Genomic DNA, 22,511 nt, shown 5'->3' with positions numbered 1-22,511 from the left:
ATGGCTAGCACTAAAGAGAGAGTTCCAGCATCTCCTAGTAGGATGGATGATTATACTGAGACAAGGTATCTAGCCTGCCACCCCTGGAACAGTGCTGCTGGGAGTCAGTTGTCTAATCTCGGAGGGCCTCAGGGCAGGGGATAACCATAGGGTTTGAACACCCCTTTAAACTCCAACAGCCTAAAAATAGTTCAAGTATGCCTGGAAAGCCAGAGACCTCAGGATAGGAGTAGGGGAGCCATTACGCTCATTTTCCAGGTCAGTAATCAGGATTCTGATGTTGGCTCACCCAACAACTAGATTCTTCATAACTTAGATAGTGATCTCATGGCAGACAGTTTCCACATCTGGGAAACAAGGATGAGATGCCTATACTGTGTCTTTCAGGAATGCTGATGAGAGGGCAGAAGTGTGAGGGATGGAAAGGCACTTTGAAAAACCACAGAACAGGTTTGCGGGGAGGGGGTGTCTGCTCAAACTATTGCACTAACCAAAGACAATACAAGGAGTAAACATCAAACCCCTACTCTGATCTAACCAGTGGACAGGACATTCTCCACAGTTGTGTGGAGAGCGGGGACTGACTTTGACATGAACTCTGGTGCTCCAAATTTGACCACCTCCCCTTGATGAGGAGGCCTGGTGGCACTCAAAGAAAGAATAAGCAGGATACCAAGATGAGACTTGATAGCCTATGACCATATAGTGGGGGAGGAGGTCCCCCTCGGTCATAGACCTGGGGGAGGGGAATAGGATGAAAGCGGGAGGGAGGGAGGGAGGGAGGGAGGGAGGATACAAGTGATGGGATGGCAATTGAATTGTAATCTGAATAAATTAATAAAAATTTTAAAAATGGGCATAAGATAAAAAAAAAAGAAAGAAAGAAAAACCACAGAACACATAAGCATACTGTGCTCTCTGTCTGTCTCCACACCACCCTGAGCCCAGCACAGCAAAGTGCCTGATAGGGTTTGTTATTTGTTTCCTCCTAGTGAGTTTATAAAACACCTGTGTCAGCTATGGCTCTTCTGTTCTAAGCCTTGACATCTGGGAGGCTCTTGGTGGCCCAGGTGGTACAGGAACACCTCACACCCAGTTAGTGATCTGGCCCAAGGACAACTCAGCAAGTTAAGCTCAGCTGGCCTTGCTGGGAGGCATCTGCACCTGACCACAGAACGCCATCTCTGCGAAGTGGCCTTCCACCGTGCTTGCTCCCTAAGATTCGTGACCAACTCGAGGAGGTTCTGTTCGCACCAGGGGGAACAATCACAAGACGTTCTGTTTCACCAGATTAGATTTTTATTTCAAAAAGAAAAAAGCATCTAAAGAACGGAAGAAAGAAAGAAAAAGAGGAGAGGGAGAAAAAGATGAGACATATTCACAAAGAATGCACCATTTCAGATCATCGTCCAACACACTCCCACTCCCAGTATCACTAAGAAGAGCACACACTGACAGAAAGTGCTTTTATTTATTTATTTATTTATCTTTATTATTGGTGCACCTTGGTCTTTTGTTGGGGGGGGGAGCTGGGGTAGAAGAATGGTCATCATGTATTTTCAGAGCAAGAAATGATAATGATAAAAGGCTGGTTATAGTTGAGATACAAAATGTTAATGTGTCTAAGAATAGGTGGCCAATATCATACACAGATTAACCCCTATTGCCACATTCAAGAGCTTCTTTAAGGGGAATAGGAAGAAAGGTGGTACCTGGACCTCCAGACACCTTGTTCTGTTCCTGGCCCACTTGCCTCAAAGGCTTGAATTAAGCTCACCATCCAAGCTTGACTTTATGGATGTTGTCATCTTCTCCGTATCCCCTGACTGTCTCCCAGCCACTCTAGGAGGTTGGAATCCCCTTAATAAAGAACAAAGGCCATCATTCCCCGCTGGAGATAACAGCTTCAAATGAAAACGTCTCCTTGATGGAAGACTGAGACTGAACCTAATTCATACACACTGAAGTCAGACAGGCATGCAGCAAGGAAAAGAGCCTGGCCTCAGAGGCACTCACAGCCTCTGCAGGGGAGGAGGAAGGCTGAAGAATGAGTAAGTTATTCCTGAAGGCAAGTGAGGGCTGGCTGGTGCCAATCATCCTGGTACCAATCATCCTGGTACCGGCAACAGACCTTGCTTTGGGTCCCAGCATCATCCATCTCAACAGTCTGTTCATCTATTAAGTAGCCCAGTACCCCAGCTGAACCTGACACCTGACTTCCTGTACAGAACAGCCCTCTTAAGTGAGGGCTGCAACACCTCATTGAGTAAATAAACTGCTTCTATTAAAGTAGTCTTTATGAGAAGACTAGAGCTGACAGGGTTGCTCGGTGGGTAAAGGTACTTACGGCTAAGCCTGACACTTGAGTCTAAGCCCTGGGATAGACACAGTGGGAGAAGAGAACCGACTCCCCAGAAGCTGTCCTCTGATCCCCATATATATCCTCTCACATGGGCAGGCACCCTCTCCCCGACCCCATACACACAAATAAATAATTGGGGTGAGTTGTTTGTTTGTTTGTTTGTTTGTTTTTTGAAACAGGGTTTCTCTGTGCAAATAAATAATTGTAAAGCCAGAAAAAGATAGAGGATTGAGTTACAGCTGCCTCTTTATAATTCTACTTCTGACAGGACCTTAGAACATTACCTTGATTAAGTGCCAAGGCATTCACCCAGCTAAGAACATAGGAGCTTTCCTTTGGCACCTGCCTGTGCCTTTGTATAATCCTGCGTCCAGTCAACAATTTACCTTTCCTTTTATTTTAATAGGTATGATTCTTATCCCTGTCATCTTTAATGGTTGGTATTGGAATCATGAGTGTGAGTTTAAACAAACAAACAAACAAACAAAAAACAAGTTACAAATGGATATTAAATATTGCTGACATAGGTCAAGCAAGGACCATGTTGACGCTGGTGCTGTTTAGAAGCAGGCCTAAATAGCTCATTTAATCCTCAGAATAGCTCAGCAAGCTACATGCCGTTATCGTCTGCATCCACGTTTGCATAGGAGGGCATTAAAGTGCACACAGTGGCCTAGTCTCGGGAACTCGCCCAGACTGGAAACGGCAGGAGCAGAACTGAAATCGAGAGCTCCTCCGTCCGTCACAGCTCACACTTAATCACTACAGCACAGCACAGCAGAGCCACCCGGGCGACTGGAAATCACTCCGATGGCCTCTTATTAGACAGGAAGAGGACTCATTCAATCATCCTGATTGAAAACCGATGGCAGAACCTGCGTGGAGGAATCGTATGTGCTGTCTTAATCACCCACTCACAGATTGGAGCAGAGTCTTCTTCTGAGCAAGCCTCAGAAACTAGATGTGATAAAACTGCCCCTCCACACGGAGACAGAAAAGCCATTTAGTAGTGCCACTGGGAAGTGCACCCAGTTTGACTCTTAAAGCGGCTTAAAGTGGTTTTCTCACCAGGCAGAAATCTTTTCAATATGTCACCGATTCTATCCTCAGTCTGCTCACTTCCTCTGCAGAGAAGAAGCAAAGTAATTAAGATAAAGTAATTTCAGGTGACATTTCCTAGCTACAAAATATGGAGACCATCTCTTGGCATTTTGGTTCCTGTACCGAGCAATATGAGGTCACCGGGTCTCAACAAAAATAGGATGATGAGCTAGGCCTGGTGGTACAGGCATACTTCCTGCTGCTTGGGAGGCAGAGGCCAGAAGGATGGAGAGTTCAAAGCTGCCTAAAGTACAGAGTGAGCTCCGGGCCAGCTTAGACAATTAGCAAGATCCTGTCTCAAAGTAAAATGTTTAGAAATGGGGTACAGGCGCTCACTGGTAGAGTACTTACTTAGCATGTGTAAGGCCCTGGGTCCAATTTAATCTGTATTCAGAGAGAGAGACAGAGAGAGAGAGAGAGAGAGAGAGAGAGAGAGAGAGAGAGAGAGAGAGAGAGAGAGACTAGAGACACAGAGAGAGACAGAAAGGCAAGCTGTGGAACTAAATTTATCTACTCCCAAACAACTGAAGCAATTATTTTTGAAGGCTTTGCTGTTGAGCAACCTGTGAATTAAAGACCCTTTGTTTTGTTTCCTGTCTAAAAGGATTAATGATTTACTACGAGTTACTAGTTGATGTGGTACTTATGGCTCCCCAGGGCTAATGACTGGTGGGGCTTCTCCTTCTATTCCAAGCCAATGACTGAAAAGTCATCTCTTTCAAGAAAGTTTTTAACCAATGAGCAGAAGCCTAAGGTTGTGGCCTGGAAGCTAAGGCTCCATATATGCCTGTGAGATGCTGACATGGGTTACACTTCCTCGGAGGAAGGCTGCTGGATGGAAGGTAAGTGTCTAGGCTGGGCAAAAACCTCCCTTCACACCATGCCAAAATCAGATCCCGAGGACTGGACCGAAGATGTGAGGGACTATGAAAATTAGATGTTCCAATAAGCTAAGAGATATGGGCATAACTGATAATTTCACCAACAAAGTTTATTTGAGAGTTTAAAGAATGTGTGTAGGCTTTTGCTTTTTGTTTTTCATTCAAAGAAATGCCTTAAATCACTGTGCAAGAGTTGTTGTTTTTGTTTGTTTGTTTGTTTGTATTGTTCTCATTTTCTAGTTTTCTTTGGGGGGGAAATCAAATGTTAAGATATTTATAAAGGAATAATACTCCAAATTCAGTGTTCAAGGTTGGCACATACTGTAGAATTGTAAAAATTATCTGGTGGTCTACTGAATTCTCAAAACACTTCATTAAAGGGAGCCAGTAGGACAGAAGCCCTTACTGGGAGCTAGGATTTGTTTTCATTTCCAAAACACTCATTTTTTAAAGGTTTCCATAATAGCATTTATGAAAAAGTGCAAATACGTGAGCAAATAAAATGTTACAAAGGCTATGAAAAATTCTTAAAATTCACAGATCATCATCTTGACAGACTTTTTTTTTTCATATGCTAAAATATAACTTTTTACTTGGTACACAGACTAAGGTTTTTCTGGGACAAATTTATCACCAATGATGTGTGGGGTTTTGTAACTAGCAAAACTCCATTTTCTGAGTTTCTAGACTCCATAATTTGTGTGTCAGTGTATAGCACTAGCCACATAAAATAAAATGCAGGCTTGGCATTTAGCCTCTGTGAACGCTCTTCCGTCCTCACTCACTAACATGCTTCCTAAAAGTCCCAGTGACTTCCAAGCAAACATGACAAACAGTCACATGTTGATGATTGCGCTGGAATTTCTGTTTGCAGAAATCAGTCCCAGGCTATTTGTTAGGATTGCATTGCTCAGGTAGCAAGGGTCCTGGGACAGGTAATTTTTAGTGAAACAAACTTAAAACTGTACTTCTCATGAAAGAAAACTATACCTCAAACCCCAATCCTTCTCAAATATATTTGCATTGCCTGGAACAAATATAATTTTCTTTCCTAATAACAGCTTTGAAGATCCTTCTGAAGATTACGCGGGTGGCAGGCAATTCACCAACAGCACATCAGGAATCTAATTACTGAGTCATCTAGAACCAAAGCCAAGCACTCCATATTGTAACCACATCACTGTCTCTTTTGAAGCAGAAATACATAGATTAAAAAGAACAACAACAACAACAACAACTGCACAACAGGTAGTTCCAAAATAGATTTTGGAAGATGTCAGTAAACACCCCATCCAGCTCAGTGCCCAGTAGCACCAGTCGTTTTCAAGTCCATGTCATAAGTGAGGACCACGGCAGCTGTGCAGCTGTGAGTGAGAGCGCAGACCCTCCACACTATGAGGAGACCTCTTTCGGGGACGAAGCCCAAAACAGACTGAGAATCAGCTTTAGACCTGGGACTCAGGAGTGCTATCACAACTTCCTCCAAAACGGAGAGACTGCTAAAACAGACACCACGTTCCATGCCTACGACTCGCACACAAACACGTACTACCTACAAACCTTTGGCCACAACACCGTGGACGCCGTCCCAAAGATTGAGTACTACCGCAACACAGGCAGCGTGAGCGGGCCCAAGGTCAACCGGCCCAGCCTGCTGGAGATCCACGAGCAGCTGGCTAAGGTAAGCTTGAAGGATAAGGTGAGCATCCGGGTAACACCACACTGCCCCTGCAGCGGTCAAAGGAAGAGAGGGCGGCCCCATCCCGTCCATCTTCCCTGAGCGGCTACCTCTAGAGCCCAAGAAAGGAAAACTGTACAGGCGCTTAGCAAATGTTTGCTGCCCTGGGAGCGAAGTGCAGACTGAACTCAGGGAAGTTAGGCAGTGTATCTTACGGTGTTTGCCGTAAGGTTACTCAAGTCTGCACTTGAGTTAGCAGTGGGGCGCTGAATCCTAAGCTGCTCCACAGCACTCCTTAAGCAAATCTCTGTGCTCTCGTAGTTCATACTGTGAAGGCCAGCCTGTGGTCCAGCCGTAGTGTGGCCCGTAAGACACAGGTATCCTGGGAGCTGAGGCTGAGATGTGACTAGTTTTAATATTCTTTAAAGAAAGATCAGAAGCTGGGTGTGGTGGTGCATGCCTTTAACCCCAGCACTCTGGGAGGCAGAGGCAGGTGGTTTTCTGTGAGTTCAAGGTCAGCCTGGCCTACAAATAGTTCCAGGACAGCCAAGGCTACACAGAAAAACCCTGCCTTGAAAAAACAAAACAAAACAAAAACAAAAAAAAGAAAGAAAGAAAGATGAGAAATGTGAGAGACTCAGGCCTGGTGTCCCTCCTTTTCATGCCTTTGCCTGAGGCCCCTGGCTCCTCTCAGTTTAAGTGCAGAAGGCCAGTGGCCAAACTTACTATTTAAAGAATGCATGATGGATCTGGGTGCTGTGGTGCACGCCTGTAACCCCAGCATTCAGGGAGGCAGAGGCAGGGGAATCCCTGTGCATTCCAAACTAGTTACATAGCAGGTCCAGGACAGGACAGCCAAGGCTACACAGAGAAACCCTGTCTCAAATAAAAGAAAACAAACAAACAACAACAACAAAGCACAATAGTTCCAGTCTCTGAAAGACTCTAATCTCTACTTCATTGTTTGACAACTTAGATTGCTTCTGTGACTTCCTCCGAGAGATGTTGGCAGATGCTATCCTGCCTTTCTGTCGGTCTGTAATGACTATCACTCCTTTTTCTATGTCTCTGTGTGTGGTGCTGTGCGTGTGTGCCTGTTTGCATGTGCTTGCCACATCAGGTGTGTGTGGAGGTGCGGGCACACTCCTTAGTGTCTCCACCTGACGCACTGAGGTAGGCTTGCTCTCTCACTTGAACCCAGAGCTCCGTGATTCAGGTAGTCTAGCTAGCCAGCCTCCTCTGGAGATCTGGGGCTGAAATCACAGGTGGGATATCTTTACCAGCCTCTTTCTTCAAGTGCAAGGGAATCAAACTCCGGCCCTCACCCTTACCAGCAAGTGCTGTACTCACTGAGCCATCTCCACAGGCCTGTCAGTCTGTGCAACATGGTTACTCTCTGGGACAAGACCTAAATGTAACACGTTCAAATGTTTACTTATGACTTCCAAGCTTTCAGGAGAACAAAGAATGCATAGTTTATTTCATAATCATGCAAGTATTCGTTCTGGTTCTTAAAAGTTAAACTAGCGGGATGTGGTGGCTCAGACCTTTATCCTGAAAGCAGAGGCTGGAAGATCTCTGAGTTTGAAGACAGACTGGTGTACAGAGTAAGTTCTTGGGCAGCCAGGACGACATAGAAAAACTTGGTCATAAAAAAAAAAGAGAGAGAGAGAGAGAGAGAAAGAAAGAGAGGGAGGGAGGGAGGGAGGGAGAGAGAGAGAGAGAGAGAGAGAGAGAGAGAGAGAGAGAGAGAGAGAATAAAAGTAAATAGTCTCCCATTGCCCCAACTATGCTCATGACGGGTTCTCTCAGTAATGATTCTGGTAAATTCCCTGCCTCTTCCTTTAGTTTCTTTTCACCTTCTTCTTTCCAGAGGAAATACATCTCCAAAATGTACTCTCAGAGCTGCCTGGGGCCCAATTACTAGGGCATCCAGAGGAAGACCCCAAGCTCCCACCCTGCTCTCTTAACACCCTCACCCCACAAGCCTCCTCCTCCTCCTCCTCTATCCCATGTGCAGCATCGGTGGCAATCTGCTAACTTTAGACTTTGAGATATCTGGCGCTTTAATCAAAAGGAAAAAATTAGTGTCATGGCTAGTTCAGGCACAGTGTCAGCTCCCATGGAGGTTTTGGTTTTTAAGGAAGGTAATTTGAAGCTTCAGACAAACTGCCTGTCAGTTTCTCTAAGTGAAAGGAAGGAGTGGGGAGTGGAGGGGACGGGAAGGGGGGGGGAAGAAAGCATGGATTGATGGGAGGACCATAGTGCAGTGATTCCAAGCTGCAGAAGGAGCAGGAAGAGAAACTAAATATCCCAAGGAGCTTCCAACCATCTGAAGAAGTAGAAAGAGGCAGAAAGGTCCAGCAGGAGCCATGCGAGTCTACCCCACCAAGCCCTGCACACCACACCTAACTTGTAAAGCTGCCCCCTTCATTAAAAGTAATACAAAAATTTAAATGCTCATTTATCCATTCCCACAATTTATAACAAAGAAAAATAATACCTTAGCCCCCATTAGGAGGAAACTGGAAACAAGACCTCATAGTTCAGGCCAGTAATCCCAGTTTTCCCTGGACATGATTTCCAAGTCAGATAATTATATGACAAGAGCTGTCCTAATAGGTAAAATACAGGCAGAGAATTAAGAGATCAGGGCCAGACTGGCTTACAGAATGAGATCCAGATCAGCTAGGGCGACTTTGTAAGACTTTGTCTCAGAAGTAAATCCTAAATTTAAAACAAAATTAGGCAGACAAATGAGAAGGCTTAGTAATGGTGCGCTTGCCCAAAATGTATAAAACTATAGGCTCAGTCCCCAGCACCACTAAGGAAAATGGTTGGAAGAAATGTTGCTCTTAGGACCACCGTTCTAGAGAGAAAGGTAGCTTACTTGTAAGTTATAAAACCCTGGCTTATGAAGATCTTTACACTGGGGGAGTAAACTCAGAAGCAACAGATTTTTCCATATGCCATCTGAATGGGCTCACAGTTAGAGTGCCGTAGCTGCCTTTGACGTGCACATTGGGAGCTGTTTGGCGTGGCTTATCATGTTTTGAACAGATAATATGAGACTAAGGCGTTCCCATTGTTCTGTGCTCTGCTCTCTCCACCGTACAATAGACCTTGGTGATCTCTCACATCAGAGCATGCACGGTGATTCCTCGGCTTCTGATAACGACTAACCTTGCCAATTTTACTTCACAGAAAGAATTCTGTTTTCACTTCCCCTTAGATTGCCTGTGACTGAAGATGTATTAAGTTTTTACTAATGGAAAAGGAAAATCTTGTATCTTCCTTCCTTTCTCTCTCTCTCTCTCTGTTTTGTTTTGTTTTGTTTTTTGGAGACAGGGTTTCTCTGTGTAGCCTTGGCTGCTCTGGACTCACTTTGTAGACCCGCCTGGCCTCAAATTCACAGCAATCCACAGGAGCCTCTGCCTCCTGAGTGCTGGGATTAAAGGCGTGTGCCACCGCACCTGGCTGTTTTCCTTTCTCTTTAAGTGCACTTTATTTTCTCTTCACCAAGTCTGTAATACACAAATAGAAACTTTGGTGAATGGGTGATCATTCTTTAGAATTAAAAATGCATTTATGAAAGATTAAAGGCCATCATTTGTGGAAATGGAGTGCAAACAAACAAATTAATTCAAATTGGAAAGAAAGAAAGAAAGAAAGAAAGAAAGAAAGAAAGAAAGAAAGAAAGAAAAGGAAAGAAGGAAGGAAGGAAGCTACAAGAAGGATGGAATTACAGAACTTTCCAGCTTTGAGACATTGTCAGGGTCCAGATGTCTCTAAACCCCTCAGAGGAGCTTAGCAACCTTCAGGTCCCCACAAACTCCCACTCAAGGCATGTTCAATATTTGGATGAGACTTTGAATTTGCTGTTGTCCTGGTGTACAGAGGAAGCGTTTATCAAAGAGTGAAACCAATATTTGCTTTACTACATAGAAGATGATTTTGTCTTAAACTACTACATATATATGTATATATATATCATATATTTACATATATTATGTATATATGTACACATATATATTAGATGTGTTCTTATCTCCATTTCCTAAGGAAGCAAAAGTAGCTTGCTGGAGGACATGGCCTGGATGAATTTCATGACAAAATTAGATTCCATGTGTACAGAGGCTTTCTGTTCCTATATATTACAGTGAGCCAAGAAAATGGCATCAGTTCTTATAAATTCACTATTAAACATTAGTCACAAAAATTCGAGGTCACTGGCCTCCAGCCTTTGGCATAAATATACAAAACTTTAAAACTCTAGCAAGTTCCATATGTCTATGAAAAGAGAGTTGTCGGTCCTCCATTGACGCTGCTTTTGAATAATTTAGAAAATTATTGCCCTACTGACTTCCATGTGTGGTGGTTTCTCTGCCTGGCACTCACAGAATGTTCTCTTTGTATGATGTTCTGAAGTCTAAGTGATGAACTGGAGAACTGTGAAACTGTGATCAGCAGTGGCATCCATCAAGGGGGAAAACAATTTGTTTAAAGGGAAAATTTAAATACGCAATTATTCTTTATCCTGCTTTATAGGTTGCTTTTGCAAGTTATTAATGCTCTCATTCTCCAAATCTAAAGGTTAGAGTCACCACTGAAGTTCAGTAGCGAGCACAGCGATCTCCTAGACCAAACCCTCATCAGGTTTTCTAGAAAACATAGGTTTTACCATTTCCAAAACCTCATCTAAAAAGGCAAGTGAGTAAGGCTTTCTCATGGGACCCCAGACAGGAACAGTGGTTAACTAGAATATGGGGGGGGGGAGGGGTAATTGTAAAGGAAGCTTCTCCAACTAAGCTGAAGAAATAAATTCTCTTAACCATACAATCTCTTCATTCATATTTGCCCATCCGTAACTTCCACACTTTTCAAGACTGTAAGATTTAGTCTTGGGAAGCCAAAGCTGTGCTTGGGAGATGATGGCTCTAGGTGGAAAGCACTCGCGTTACCTGGCAAGAGAGAGGGAGAGAGAGAAGAAGGAAGAGGAGACTGGCTCTCCAGGAGCTCTGGGGCCAGTCGGCCTGGAAGACACATTGTCGAACAACAAGGAAACCCTGCTTCGGTGAAGGTGGAAGGCGAGAACCAACACCCAAGGTCATCCTCTGACCTTCACACAAGAGGCTCAACAAGTTCCTGTCTGCATCAAACACACAAGCATATGCACGTATGCACACAAGTCATACCCAACACAAACACACCCACACATACATACATACATACATGCACTCATTCATACAAAACCATACATCCATGCATGCACACACACCTCATTCACACAACACACATGCGTGCATCATACTAATTCATACACACAAATGCATACACATATGTTCACACCTCATACATAACACGAATTCGTACATCGTGTACTCATTCACCACACATCAGAAATACAGACGCGTATTAATGTATCCTGTATAAGCCTGGGTTGGTCTAACCCATACATGACCCCTCGCTACTGACCAGGGGAAATGAGGCTAGTGTAAGCCGAGATGTGCTGTCGATGAAAAATGCACACTGAATTTTTTTAAATGTAGTATGAAAAACACTTATATAAAACCTTCCTGATACTTTATAATGCCGATGGGTTTGACCGGTAATATTTGTGCAGACTGAAGTAAGTAAAGCACAATTTAGAGCACTCCTTATGATTCCAGCCCCTTCTATAAAGTGAGGGACTGGGACTGCTAATGTAGATTTACATTACAAATAGCAGGAACACAATTTTCTATAAGAATTTTAAACTTGGGCTGGAGAAATGGCTCAGCGGCTAAAGAGCACCTGAGTTCAGTTCCCAGCAACCATCTATAATGGGATCTGATGCCCTCTTCTGGTGTGCTCGGAGACAGAGCACTCATACATAAAATACATGAGTGAGTAAGTCTTTTAAAAAAGAATTTAAAAAAAAAAGAATTTTTAAACTTTGATTATCAATATCTAAACCTAAACCATTTCACCTGAGGATTTTTTTTTCTCTTTCATAGCAGCCTTTGAATCTATCATCTTGTTTTTATCTTTTTGCATTTTAAACCCATTTAAATCTGACCACTTTTGTGTTGTTAGTGGCAGGATGGCCCAGATTCTATCTACCGTCCTACAGCCTTAGCCATGGCTGGAAATGATTCACAAAGAGAACCCATTAGCTCCTAGGGTAAGAGACAATAAGATCCACTACTATGTTTGGTTTTGCTTTTTCTTTGTGCAGAATGTGTCTGTGGCCCCTGGTTCAGCGGACAGGGTTGCTAATGGTGACGGGATGCCAGGAGATGAGCAGGCAGAAAACAAGGAAGAAGACACAGCTGGTGTTGTGAAGTTCGGATGGGTGAAGGGTGTGCTGGTGAGAACACTTCTGTGTTTACAAATGAGAGCCATGCCCTAGGTGATCTGATGGGATTCAGGAGCCAACCCCCCTAGACTAGACGGCAGAGTTACTAAGAGGGTTAGCTGTACTTGGCCCAGCATCACTTTCCATTCTCGTCCACAGGTGAGATGCATGCTGAACATCTGGGGAGTCATGCTCTTCATCCGCCTCTCCTGGATTGTCGGAGAAGCTGGAATTGGTGAGCAATCTCCCCCCTCCCCCAATAATTTTATGTAAATTGCAAGCTTAATAACCAACTTGCTTGGCCTTCAGTGCTGCAGGATGAAGGTCATAGAAGTCATTTACACTTGAGCACATTTTGTTGTTGTTGTTGTTGTTGTTTGCCTCTGACAATGTCAGGGAGGAGAGATGGGGTGTTGTTAACTCCTATGAGACTGGAATTTTCCAGTTTTCCCAGTGGGTGAATGGTCAAGTGAATATTTCTATCTTTCTATAAAGTTTCAAGCATATGGGTTAAAAAAAAACATATTCATTTCAAATAACAGTGGTCACATTTTGGGATATATTGACATTTGCATTTTATTTGCCTCAGACTACCCCACTCACGAAGACTGGCAAAACTTCATTAAGCAAAAACAACTTGTGGGAAACTGATAAAAATGTATATACAAATATATATATATACATATATATATATACATGACCTGATTAATAAAATGTTGTATTTTTCAACATTTTACAAAGAAAATAACTGTGTTACTATCAGATACCAGTAGTAAAAAAAAAAAAAGCAAACGCTCGTAAAGTACTCCCAACCATAAGCTTAAAACAATCACTGGAATGACCAGTCATTGTAAATGATTACTTCTTACAATGTAGATAACCATTTTTTGAATAGAAAATAAATGGTATCATTCCAGCATGTGAGGTAATGCTTTTCAATCCCCCCCCCCACCTAAATATTTGGTTGCATGAAGTTTTTTTGTTTTTTGTTTTTTAATTAAGGGTGTACATTTTATTTGGAAAACTTATATGAGTTTTTTACCAAAGTTCTTAGCTTACTGTGATAAAAGTCAACAGTGTTCTGTTCTAAATGCCTGAAAACATTATGGCTTGAGTTTTGAGGGGAGCCTCAGAGTGAGTACTGACACGGAGAACACAGAAAGGTCAGCTGTGCCTTCTCGTGCTGTTCGGGAAGACATCTCAATTTGTGTATGAAAAGTACCTGGTGCCTCAGCTCCTTCAACACACCCTTTGAGGCAGCAGCTGAGGACGGGAGCAGGAAGGCTCCCTTCTAACAGGGAGCCGGGCCCCATCCTGTTTTCCATGTTTCTTGTTCAGCAGCTGCTACGTTCCTGACAGAAAGGCTGCTTGTCGGCTTGATGGTGCATAGCAAATGAATGCCTACAGCCGCGGGGCCCAAAATAAGTATATGCCGTTCCATGGAGAACCTGCAGCTTAGTATTGCCAAGGCTTTGCTCCAGGGCGTCATGCAAAATTAGGTTTTTAAGGGCAGTTTAGTAACTTATTGAGATCATCAAGACGCAGTTCTTTGTGTGGAGGTGTGAGCACAGACAGCCCAAAGGCAAGAGTAATTCTTTCTAATGTATGTATTTAACACCCATATGTTTGGGCAACAATCCGAACGTTAATCAGATCTTAGTCTACTCTTCACAGTCAGCCCAGTTTCATGTTTATTACGAAGGAATCAAGGATCATCTCTCTGCGAAGTCATTTGCTTCGCTTTTAGACATTAGTGTGTATAAACAAAATTGTTTTGTTTGTGTAGTGGAATCACTCGTAGAAGTCAGGGGAGATCACTCTAACCGGATGGGTTTTCTGTTGATTGGAGTTGTTGTTTTTTTCTCATGCTCTTTTAAGGCTCAGAACAGAATTTAGTGAGTAGTAAAAACATCTTATCAGCTTACAGTGTTATAAACCTAAAGCTAAGTGGATGAAGTCACCATTCTCTCCCATTTGGGTTTTTGTGTGTTGCTGGTTTTCTCATGCGTTTTGCTGGCTTTCCCACTCAGTGTTGTAGATGTTTCTTTCTCAGGTTTGGGTAGACTTCATAACCTCCTTCAGGACTTGAATCATTTTTGCCAAAACTTTTGAAATCTCCATCTGGTACTTTCCCACTGTCAGCACCTCTGAGTTCAGGACTGATGGTCTTGATAACTCTTCTCTGGAGGGTCTTATTGTGTTTCCTACTCTTTAAAACTCCATCTCTGGGACCATTTGATGAGGCAGCTTGTGTCACACACACACACACACACACACACACACACACACACACACACACACACACACACACACTTTGCCAGGGAACTGTCCAGCTGACACTGTGTTTGGTCTACTTCTCTCTATATTGAGGAAGAAAAGACACAAATACAAGTATTTTCTTCTGGCTCTAGGCATGGTTTAGAGGATGGCAAATGATGGACCCAAGGGGAATCAGGTGGAATCTGGTGACAGTAGCTACAGCGCATGAGCAGCCAATCTGGGACTCTGTGCGTCTCGGCTGCCTCTTTCCTAAAAACACGTGGATAGACTGAGCTGATAATGATGTCCAGTTGTTCCCCTCTGTTGGACGCCTTGTGTGGGCAGAATGGTTTTCAATTCACTTAACAATTAGGCAGGGAAGTTGGGTGTGGAAAGTGGATGTGACCTGAAGCAAGTCCTGTACACTCTAAGTTTCGCTTTGCAGATACAACAAAACAAACAAACAAAGTTAATTCTCCCCCAATCGCTTATTTGAAAATATGGCTTTTAAAAAAAATCTTGCTAATGGGCAGAAACAAGTTGAGATGGGCTAATGCTGAACTACTCATCTTGCTGCAGGATGAGCAAGAATTATCTAAGAGTGGAACAGAGAAGGCTGCCGAAGCCTGGGATTCACTGTCAAAGCCCTAACCTAGCGAAGGCGGCCATGTTTACCCCAGTACTTCCTTCAGCAGGTCATGCAAAGGCCACATTTTGAGGAATCAACAAACTTAAAGAATGTTCTTTCGGCTGCTTTTCACCCTAGGACCTTTTGTTTGTTTGTTTGCTTGCTTGCTTGCTTGCTTGCTTGCTTGCTTGTAAGAAAGAAGCCGGCTTCTTGCAGTTTTAAAGTAGAAAGAGGTGTTGAAAGAGTTTGAAGAAACGTATGCCGCGCAGTAGGGTAAGGCAGGAATTGCTCAGGACTAATGGAGTCAGAGTGAGAGGAGCATCGTGCAAACATGTGCGCCCATAAAGTGTCTACCGTGTGCCAAGCGTTCGTTCTCAAACACCCTAAAGGCAAAGTAATGTGTGGAGGCTGGGAATAAATTACCTTTCGTGGCACCAGCACCTAAGGCCACACGGGAGAAGGGTCATTCCTCCCAGGGTCCCTGTGACACAAAACATTTAGTATGTTTCGTACAACCCCCTTTCTAAGGTCTATGGTGGGGGTGGTGAGGTAGGAATGGCTGCTATATGGGTAGAAAAAAACAACACAGAGCAAACCACTGTGGGTGGAGCTGCTTGCTCTGTAGCAGCTTCTTTGGAGAGGCATGGATGGGGGTAGGCAGGGATGAGTTTCCCCCTGTCCATCTTGAGTTCATTGACTGTGGCCTTGTGCACTAGTCTGTCAGACCGAAGGTTAGCAAGAAACCATGCTTATTAATGTATTATTCTCACACATGGGGAGGACTCGGAGGTGGGTGTTTTTTTTTTTCAAAGGAGTGGTTAGAGCCCTTGTATATCGTCTCAACTAAAGAACAACAAGACGGCAGAGAAATGACTAGATGAGGAGAGAGAGAAGGAAATTTGAGTTTCTAGAGTGGACAAGTGAGGGAAGAAAAATAAATAGAGAACTTTGCTAGGAGAAAAGGACTGGATCCCTACGGAACTTTCTGCAGGCCAGCAAGGCAGGCAAGTGTCAGCTCCTCGTTCCAGATAATAGAAGCATGAACACATTCACACACGTGTATCCCCACCTGGGCCAATAGGAAAGTTCCTTGTGCCTGCTCTGCCTATGTTCACTGTGTGGCTTTAAAAAACAAACAATAAACAAACAAACAAACATAAAACCTTATACTATGGTGCTGTATTCTAGCCCCCTCTATGCCTGCCTAAAAGACACACACACACACACACACACACACACACACACACACACACCTGCTAGTTGTTTCTTGAAACTAAAAATGTATATGCCTTTCTTTTGAATTTTGGCCTTTATCAGTTTCTCCTCATAAATGCTGCCCTTCTGAACCATAATATTGTCAAGGGCAGCTTCTTCATTCTGTTGTGCTTGTGCCTGGCATTTCTCACACTGTCAACCACACAGCTTGATATGCAGCAGGCTTATCATAAGCACTAGCATGTATGAGTGGGTACGCTGACAGAGCACCACTTGTGAGTACCACCCTCCATGCTCCATGACAGCACTTCACACGTCTAATTTCTAATTTCACTGCCATTTGCGTGTCAGAAAATAAATAAATTCTGAGGTCACACAGCAAATAAGTTAACACGGCTAACTTTGGTTCTGTCTGACTTACTCATCCACCCCATGAACAATTTGCTAATGAAGACATTTACCTGAAAAGGTAGTTTACCCTTCAACTATACTAACAGCTGGAGGCTGTGCAGAACTTCATCAAAGACCAGGTTCATCCTACATTTTCACTGACCTGAATTGTTCACTTGGGGGCAACACAGCTCTGCGCATTCCAGATCTTGAATCTCTTTGTACCTGAATGACCAGCTTGTTAAATTAAAATGTGTCCTTCAGTGACTACCTAGCTGCTTTTATGTAAATGACCCAATGAGCTGTTCCGCCATTTAATCGCACTTATTTTTCCTCTCTCAACTGAGGTCTCGGGGTGATTATCATCGGCTTAGCCGTGACAGTGACAGCCATCACTGGTTTATCCACCTCTGCTATCGCCACAAATGGATATGTCAGAGGAGGTAATAAAGTTGTGAGTCAGATCACCATGTGTAAGGTAAAGGCAACACAGGCTCCCATAGCTCACACTGACCTTTCTGAGGTGTTTTCAAAGGTAACGCAAGTTGGTTCCTTTTCTCCTCACCCCCCCGCCCCCTCCAGGCAAAGGGGCGCAAGAAAAATGAAGAAGGATTTAACCTTTGTCAAATCCCCAACTTCCTCGTTCCGGTTCCTCTCAAGCAAGAGAGAAGGTCAAATGTCATGTTTCCTCTTTTACAGCCAGGGTAGTTTCTCTCCCAGGACACCGGCAAAAGTCAGCTTTTCCTTCCCAGGGCTGCAAGTTAGACCCTGTTGACTCTTGGGTGCCGTCCTTCATCGTAATGAGTGGTTCTTGGACTTGATCTTTATGCGAGGCACAGCAACTCTCCCTTTGTACAAAGAAACCCCACTGGGGCCTAAGGCGCGGACCTGAAAAGCTAAATTAAAGGCAGTAGAGCTTGCAGGAGTAGGGAGTCCAAGGAAGACGAGTGAAATGTAATTTCTCTGTCTTTCGTTGCTAACAGGTCTTGGAGTTGTTATAATTCTTCTTTCCACCATGGTAACCTCTATCACTGGGTTGTCAACTTCTGCAATAGCAACAAACGGGTTTGTTCGTGGAGGTAAAATCTCTAAGATATCTAATATCCACGTCACGTGCTACGGGTAGGCAAAAGTTTCGTATAGACTTGGTTACTGATGGGCTCCAGGAAGTGCGGAGGGGATGATTGAGAGAGCAGCACGGTGAGTGTCGTCCGAGTCCACCCAGGTCACGGCTAACAGAATCCTGGCGCGTTACAGGTCCTGCTCCAGATGTGCGGAGTCCTTGGGGAAAGTTCTTATTTTCCAGGTCAGTCTGTACACTTCTCGCCGTGGCTTCTCAGGAGACGATGCCTCAGTGTGCCCGCAGCTTTAAAGTACAGTGCATTTCAGGTTGTCTCCCACACTGTCGTGGAATGGGACCGTTAAGAGCATTTCAGGTTTCTTCAGGGAGATTGACCTTCTGTGACCACTGCTTCCTGAAGTAATGGTGATTTCTCTACCTACTGCAGCCAAACACCTTTGTTGGGGGGGTTTTTGCAGGTCTGGGAGTCATCATCATTGGCCTGAGCGTAGTAGTGACAACACTCACAGGTATTTCTATGTCCGCTATTTGCACCAACGGAGTGGTGCGAGGAGGTAAGCCAACTGACTTATTGTGATTTATAAGCCCTGGTTGCGTATCCTGTCTAGATGTGTTTAATAACTAAACATTGCTAACCGGCCCCTAAGGCTTGAAACAGAACAAAATTAAGCAATATTTAACTAACAAGGTAACATTCTTCTCAATTAAAATGAAGAGATCCGCCAAGGTTACACAGAGAAACCTTGTCTCGAAAAACCAAAACCAAAGAGTGGGAGGGGGCACGGAAGGGGGAGGCTTGGGGGGTGGGGAGCTACACTGGCTCCCTCCAGGGCCCCTCAGCCTGCGTGCTCCCTAACATCCCATCTCATGGCGGTGACTTCCGCACAGCTAACACTCCTGCACCCAGCGTTCAGTTTCTCCCCCAAACACCCTGCTCCTATTGAGAAACATCATCAAAAAGAAAATTTAAAAGAAGAAAGAAACAAAGAGTTATCATTAAGTTTCCAGGAGCAGTCAGGCCTGAGTAGAAAGCAAAGCAGATGAAGTTTGTCACTGTTTTAATTGCCCTCAGCCTGCTTGTTGGGACTCCACTAATCTTTAAGATTTTTTTGTTTTAAGGTGGAGTAGAGTTCCAGGTGGCTGTGAGCTACTTGCTGGGGTGCTAGGACCTCTGCTCCTCTGAAAAATCAATGCACATTCGCAACCACTGAGCCATCTCTTCAGCATGCTATTGGTGTTTTAAGATAATATCTTTTTTCTTTTTCTTTAAAAAAAAATTTTTTTTTTAATTTTTGGTTTTTCAAGGCAGGGTTCCTCTGTGTAGTCTTGGCTGTCCTGGAACTCACTCTGTAGACCAGGCTGGCCTCAAACTTGTAGAGATCTGCCTGCCTCTGCCTCAGGATTAAAGGCGTGCACTACCACCACCACCCAGTTTTGAGATAATATCTTACTCTGCAGGTTCAGATTGGCCTTGAATCCATGACAGTCTACTTGTCTTAGCCTTCCAAATTCTTTGACTGCAGAAATGAGTACCACCCCTGTCCCACCCCCAACACACACACACACACACACACACACACACACACACACACACACACCCTTCATGGCCTTCTAAAATATCACTGTACCCACAACCCACCTTCTCTCTCGACTTATTTTTTTAGTAATTGCTTTTTAAAAGATTTGTTTCATGTGAGTGAGTTTCATGTGAACACCTGTGTGTGCACACCATGTTTGGTGCCTGAGGCAGTCTGAAGAAGGCATCAGATGCGCTACCATCGGTGTAACATATGGCTTTGAGCCACCACATGGGTGCTGAGAATTGAACCTGAGTCCTCTGCAAGAGCGACAAGTCCTCCTAACCACTGATGCAGGCCCTGTTTGCCTCTTGTTTTGACTGATATGCCCACATAACTGTCCAGCCAACTTGTTGAGCAAAGTTAACTTTTAAACTCGTGTGGGTTCCGTCTTGAGAACTTGTATCCACTGTGAGCACGGCTCCTTCTCTGTAAAACATGGTTTTGTTCTGAGTTTGCTTGTCCCATAATTGTCTCTGCAGACCCCGTGACTAGCTCCACCTAAGAAGTCATTATGGTGTCTCTATGCCTGTTTCAGTGTCAGTTATTTACTCTGGCTGGGAGGTGCTCCCGCTCAGTTTTCCTGTCACAGAAGTGGGCGGCCATAGACAAAAGCTATTCTCCAGCGTTCAAGGAAGAACCCTGGTTCCAACCCCCTCCCCCTGCTTTTTTTTCCCATTCCTTATTCTTGTTATGAGAATCCAAGGTTCACTAGGCTAACACCAGAAAACAAGAGTAGCACCCCTCCCCAGCTCATGTGCTCCCTTTAAGGATTAGCGACTGCCTACCCTTCCAAGAGCTGAGATAACAAGCTTGTGCCACAGTGCCAGAATAAAACAAATTCTCCCATTTCATTTTCTACCCTGGTCTGTCAGTTTCAGGAAATTTTGAATCTAAAATTTTAAATGTTACTTTTTTTTTTTTTAAGGACAAAGCATTTGGGTAAAACTGACTGTTATTATTTATAAATTTAAACTAGGATTCTAGCTTGTAAATTTCAACAGATTGAGTTTTATTGTCACATACTTTGCAGGCTCTGTATAGAATACAAGGCAGGGTTAAAAAAAAAATCGTATTTTTCGGATCATAAGACACACCTGACCATAAGACCAGTTTTTAGAGCAGTAAAACAAGAAAAACAGTAAAACAGCAATCGGACCATAAGGCGCATGCTAATTCTCGATCCCTCCCCACTTTTGGGGCGGGGGCTGGGGGGATGTGTGTCTTATGGTCTGAAAAATACCATGGTCATTATGATGAGGCAGGACTTATAAAATTACTAGGAATCCACAATAGCATTGTTGGAATGATTAACAGCTGGAATTTAAGCACAGAGAGTGGAGATCTTGGCATCCTTCTCCAGGTGACACGCGCTACTCTCATTGCAGGCGGAGCCTACTACCTGATTTCCCGGAGCTTAGGGCCTGAGTTCGGTGGGTCAATAGGTTTGATTTTTGCATTCGCCAACGCGGTGGCTGTTGCTATGTATGTGGTGGGTTTCGCGGAGACTGTGGTAGACCTTCTCAAGGTAATTAACTCTCTTCTTTGTACCCACAAACAAAATAAGTCAACTTAACTTTCTTTTACAGGGTCCGAGGGGTTAGTTTTATGTCTAGAGAAGAGCAGAAAAAGTTCAGTACGGGGTGGCGTGGGGGGGGGGGCGGAGCCCCAGGCGTCATGTCAGACGACGACCCTGCTTTGGGTTCCCCTCTCATTCCACCGTCTGGGAGACTTTAAGCCAGTCTCCTCTACATCTGACGCCTAGTTTCTAAAGCTGAAAGAGGAGCTGCTGCTACTGCTTTACGCATTCCGTGGAAGTTCAGGGAAGAGCCAATAAAAAGGATGTACGTGGGGGTTGGGGGGGGGCGGTGTGTGAAATACGAAGCTCCAGGTAGACAGCGGGCATTGTTTGCTGCAGCCACACCACTGTTGCCCACAAGGTTTCCAAAGATGAAGAAAGGTCAAACAAGAGATCAGCTCGCTGTAGAAAATGAGGTCTTTCTTAGCTAGTTGTCCCAGCCAGGTGGTCTGGGAACTGTGGAGCCGGTGTAGTGTGGTAACAACTCCTCACCTTCCTCGCCCTCCTCTCATAAAAGACTCTAGCTGAGTCTTGCTGGTAAAAGTGCCTCTATGTGGAAATTGCATGAATAGGTGAGCCCACTGTGTGTTCCTTAAGGTGTGTTCTCAAAAGATGCAATACTGAGTTTGTGTTCTCTGTTCATAGGTTGAGCAGCACTTATTTTCCAATATTCACATGGTGGAGCACCCATTTTTATTCTACTACTGTTCCCCTTGGTACATAAAAGTAATTAGTCCTTTTGCTGAAATATAACATAAAAGATGTGGATATTCATACTTTTAGTTAGTGCTGCAATAGCCCCCAAAGCTGTGACTAGAAGGAATTTTTAACATCTCTATCCCCTAACCATGCCTATCAAAGCCCTACATCACAGATAAAATAAAATGAGAAAAAAAAATTTTTTTTTGCCTTCTGGAATTTATGGCTGCTTCATTTTCTTATTATCCTATATGGCCCCAGGCATTTGCATACAGTATCTTTTCTTCTTTCTGAATGTGATTTTAAAAAAAAGAAAAAGAAAAGACCCCACTGCAAAGAGCTATGTCTAATCATCTGAGTAACTCCCTCTCACTCCCCACAGGAGAGCGACTCCATGATGGTAGATCCAACCAATGACATCCGGATCATCGGTACCATCACCGTGGTGATTCTCCTAGGAATCTCAGTAGCTGGGATGGAGTGGGAAGCAAAGGTGAGCACCTCTAACTAACACTGTGGCAAGTGCTGGCCACGCCCTCAGTTAATCACAACCATGAAAGGGCAGCTGTCATCCCCCATTCCATTAAAGGCATATAAGTACACGCCAGGCTGGCATCATAACACTAAGCCCCAAGTCTGGCTAAGACTGCCATGTTTCACCTTACTTACCACGGTTGTAGTGACACAACCAGCAAGACGGATGTATCTTCATGTGTAGCCATTG

The 22,511-nt window shown here is 44.0% G+C and overlaps 1 protein-coding gene and 1 long non-coding RNA gene across 6 annotated transcripts in view; one reads left to right on the top strand and one right to left on the bottom strand.

Annotated features, from left to right (window-relative positions):
- Positions 1-3,055: 3,055 nt before the first annotated feature.
- LOC311594108 lies at positions 3,056-4,096 on the bottom strand. 2 transcript variants are annotated; one of them, XR_014777959.1, is made up of 3 exons: positions 3,587-4,096; positions 3,431-3,486; positions 3,056-3,237 (listed from the first exon to the last, which is right to left on the bottom strand). It is a non-coding gene; the product is annotated as an uncharacterized lncRNA (long non-coding RNA). The 2 variants fall into 2 exon arrangements; XR_014777960.1 differs by having other exon boundaries at positions 3,815-4,096.
- Positions 4,097-4,216: 120 nt separating this feature from the next.
- Positions 4,217-22,511, top strand: part of SLC12A1 (solute carrier family 12 member 1) — an 83,955-nt gene continuing 65,660 nt past the window's right edge. Inside the window, exons 1-8 of one of the 4 annotated variants that reach the window (XM_084775501.1) lie at positions 4,217-4,305; positions 5,406-6,025; positions 12,240-12,371; positions 12,519-12,594; positions 17,199-17,294; positions 17,835-17,930; positions 20,898-21,037; positions 22,170-22,280. In XM_084775501.1, the coding sequence (XP_084631627.1) occupies positions 5,618-6,025; positions 12,240-12,371; positions 12,519-12,594; positions 17,199-17,294; positions 17,835-17,930; positions 20,898-21,037; positions 22,170-22,280 (1,059 nt within the window). In that variant the 5' untranslated portion in view covers positions 4,217-4,305; positions 5,406-5,617. Of the gene's footprint in view, positions 4,306-5,405; positions 6,026-12,239; positions 12,372-12,518; positions 12,595-17,198; positions 17,295-17,834; positions 17,931-18,390; positions 18,487-20,897; positions 21,038-22,169; positions 22,281-22,511 lie in introns of all 4 variants that reach the window. The other 3 variants (XM_084775504.1, XM_084775503.1, XM_084775502.1) reach the window with 3 other exon arrangements.

This window comes from Acomys minous (genome assembly GCF_964271855.1).
Source record: "Acomys minous genome assembly, chromosome: 3".
In the NCBI taxonomy this organism is placed as follows: Eukaryota; Metazoa; Chordata; class Mammalia; order Rodentia; family Muridae; genus Acomys; species Acomys minous.
This window is presented reverse-complemented; position numbering and strand designations above follow the sequence as displayed.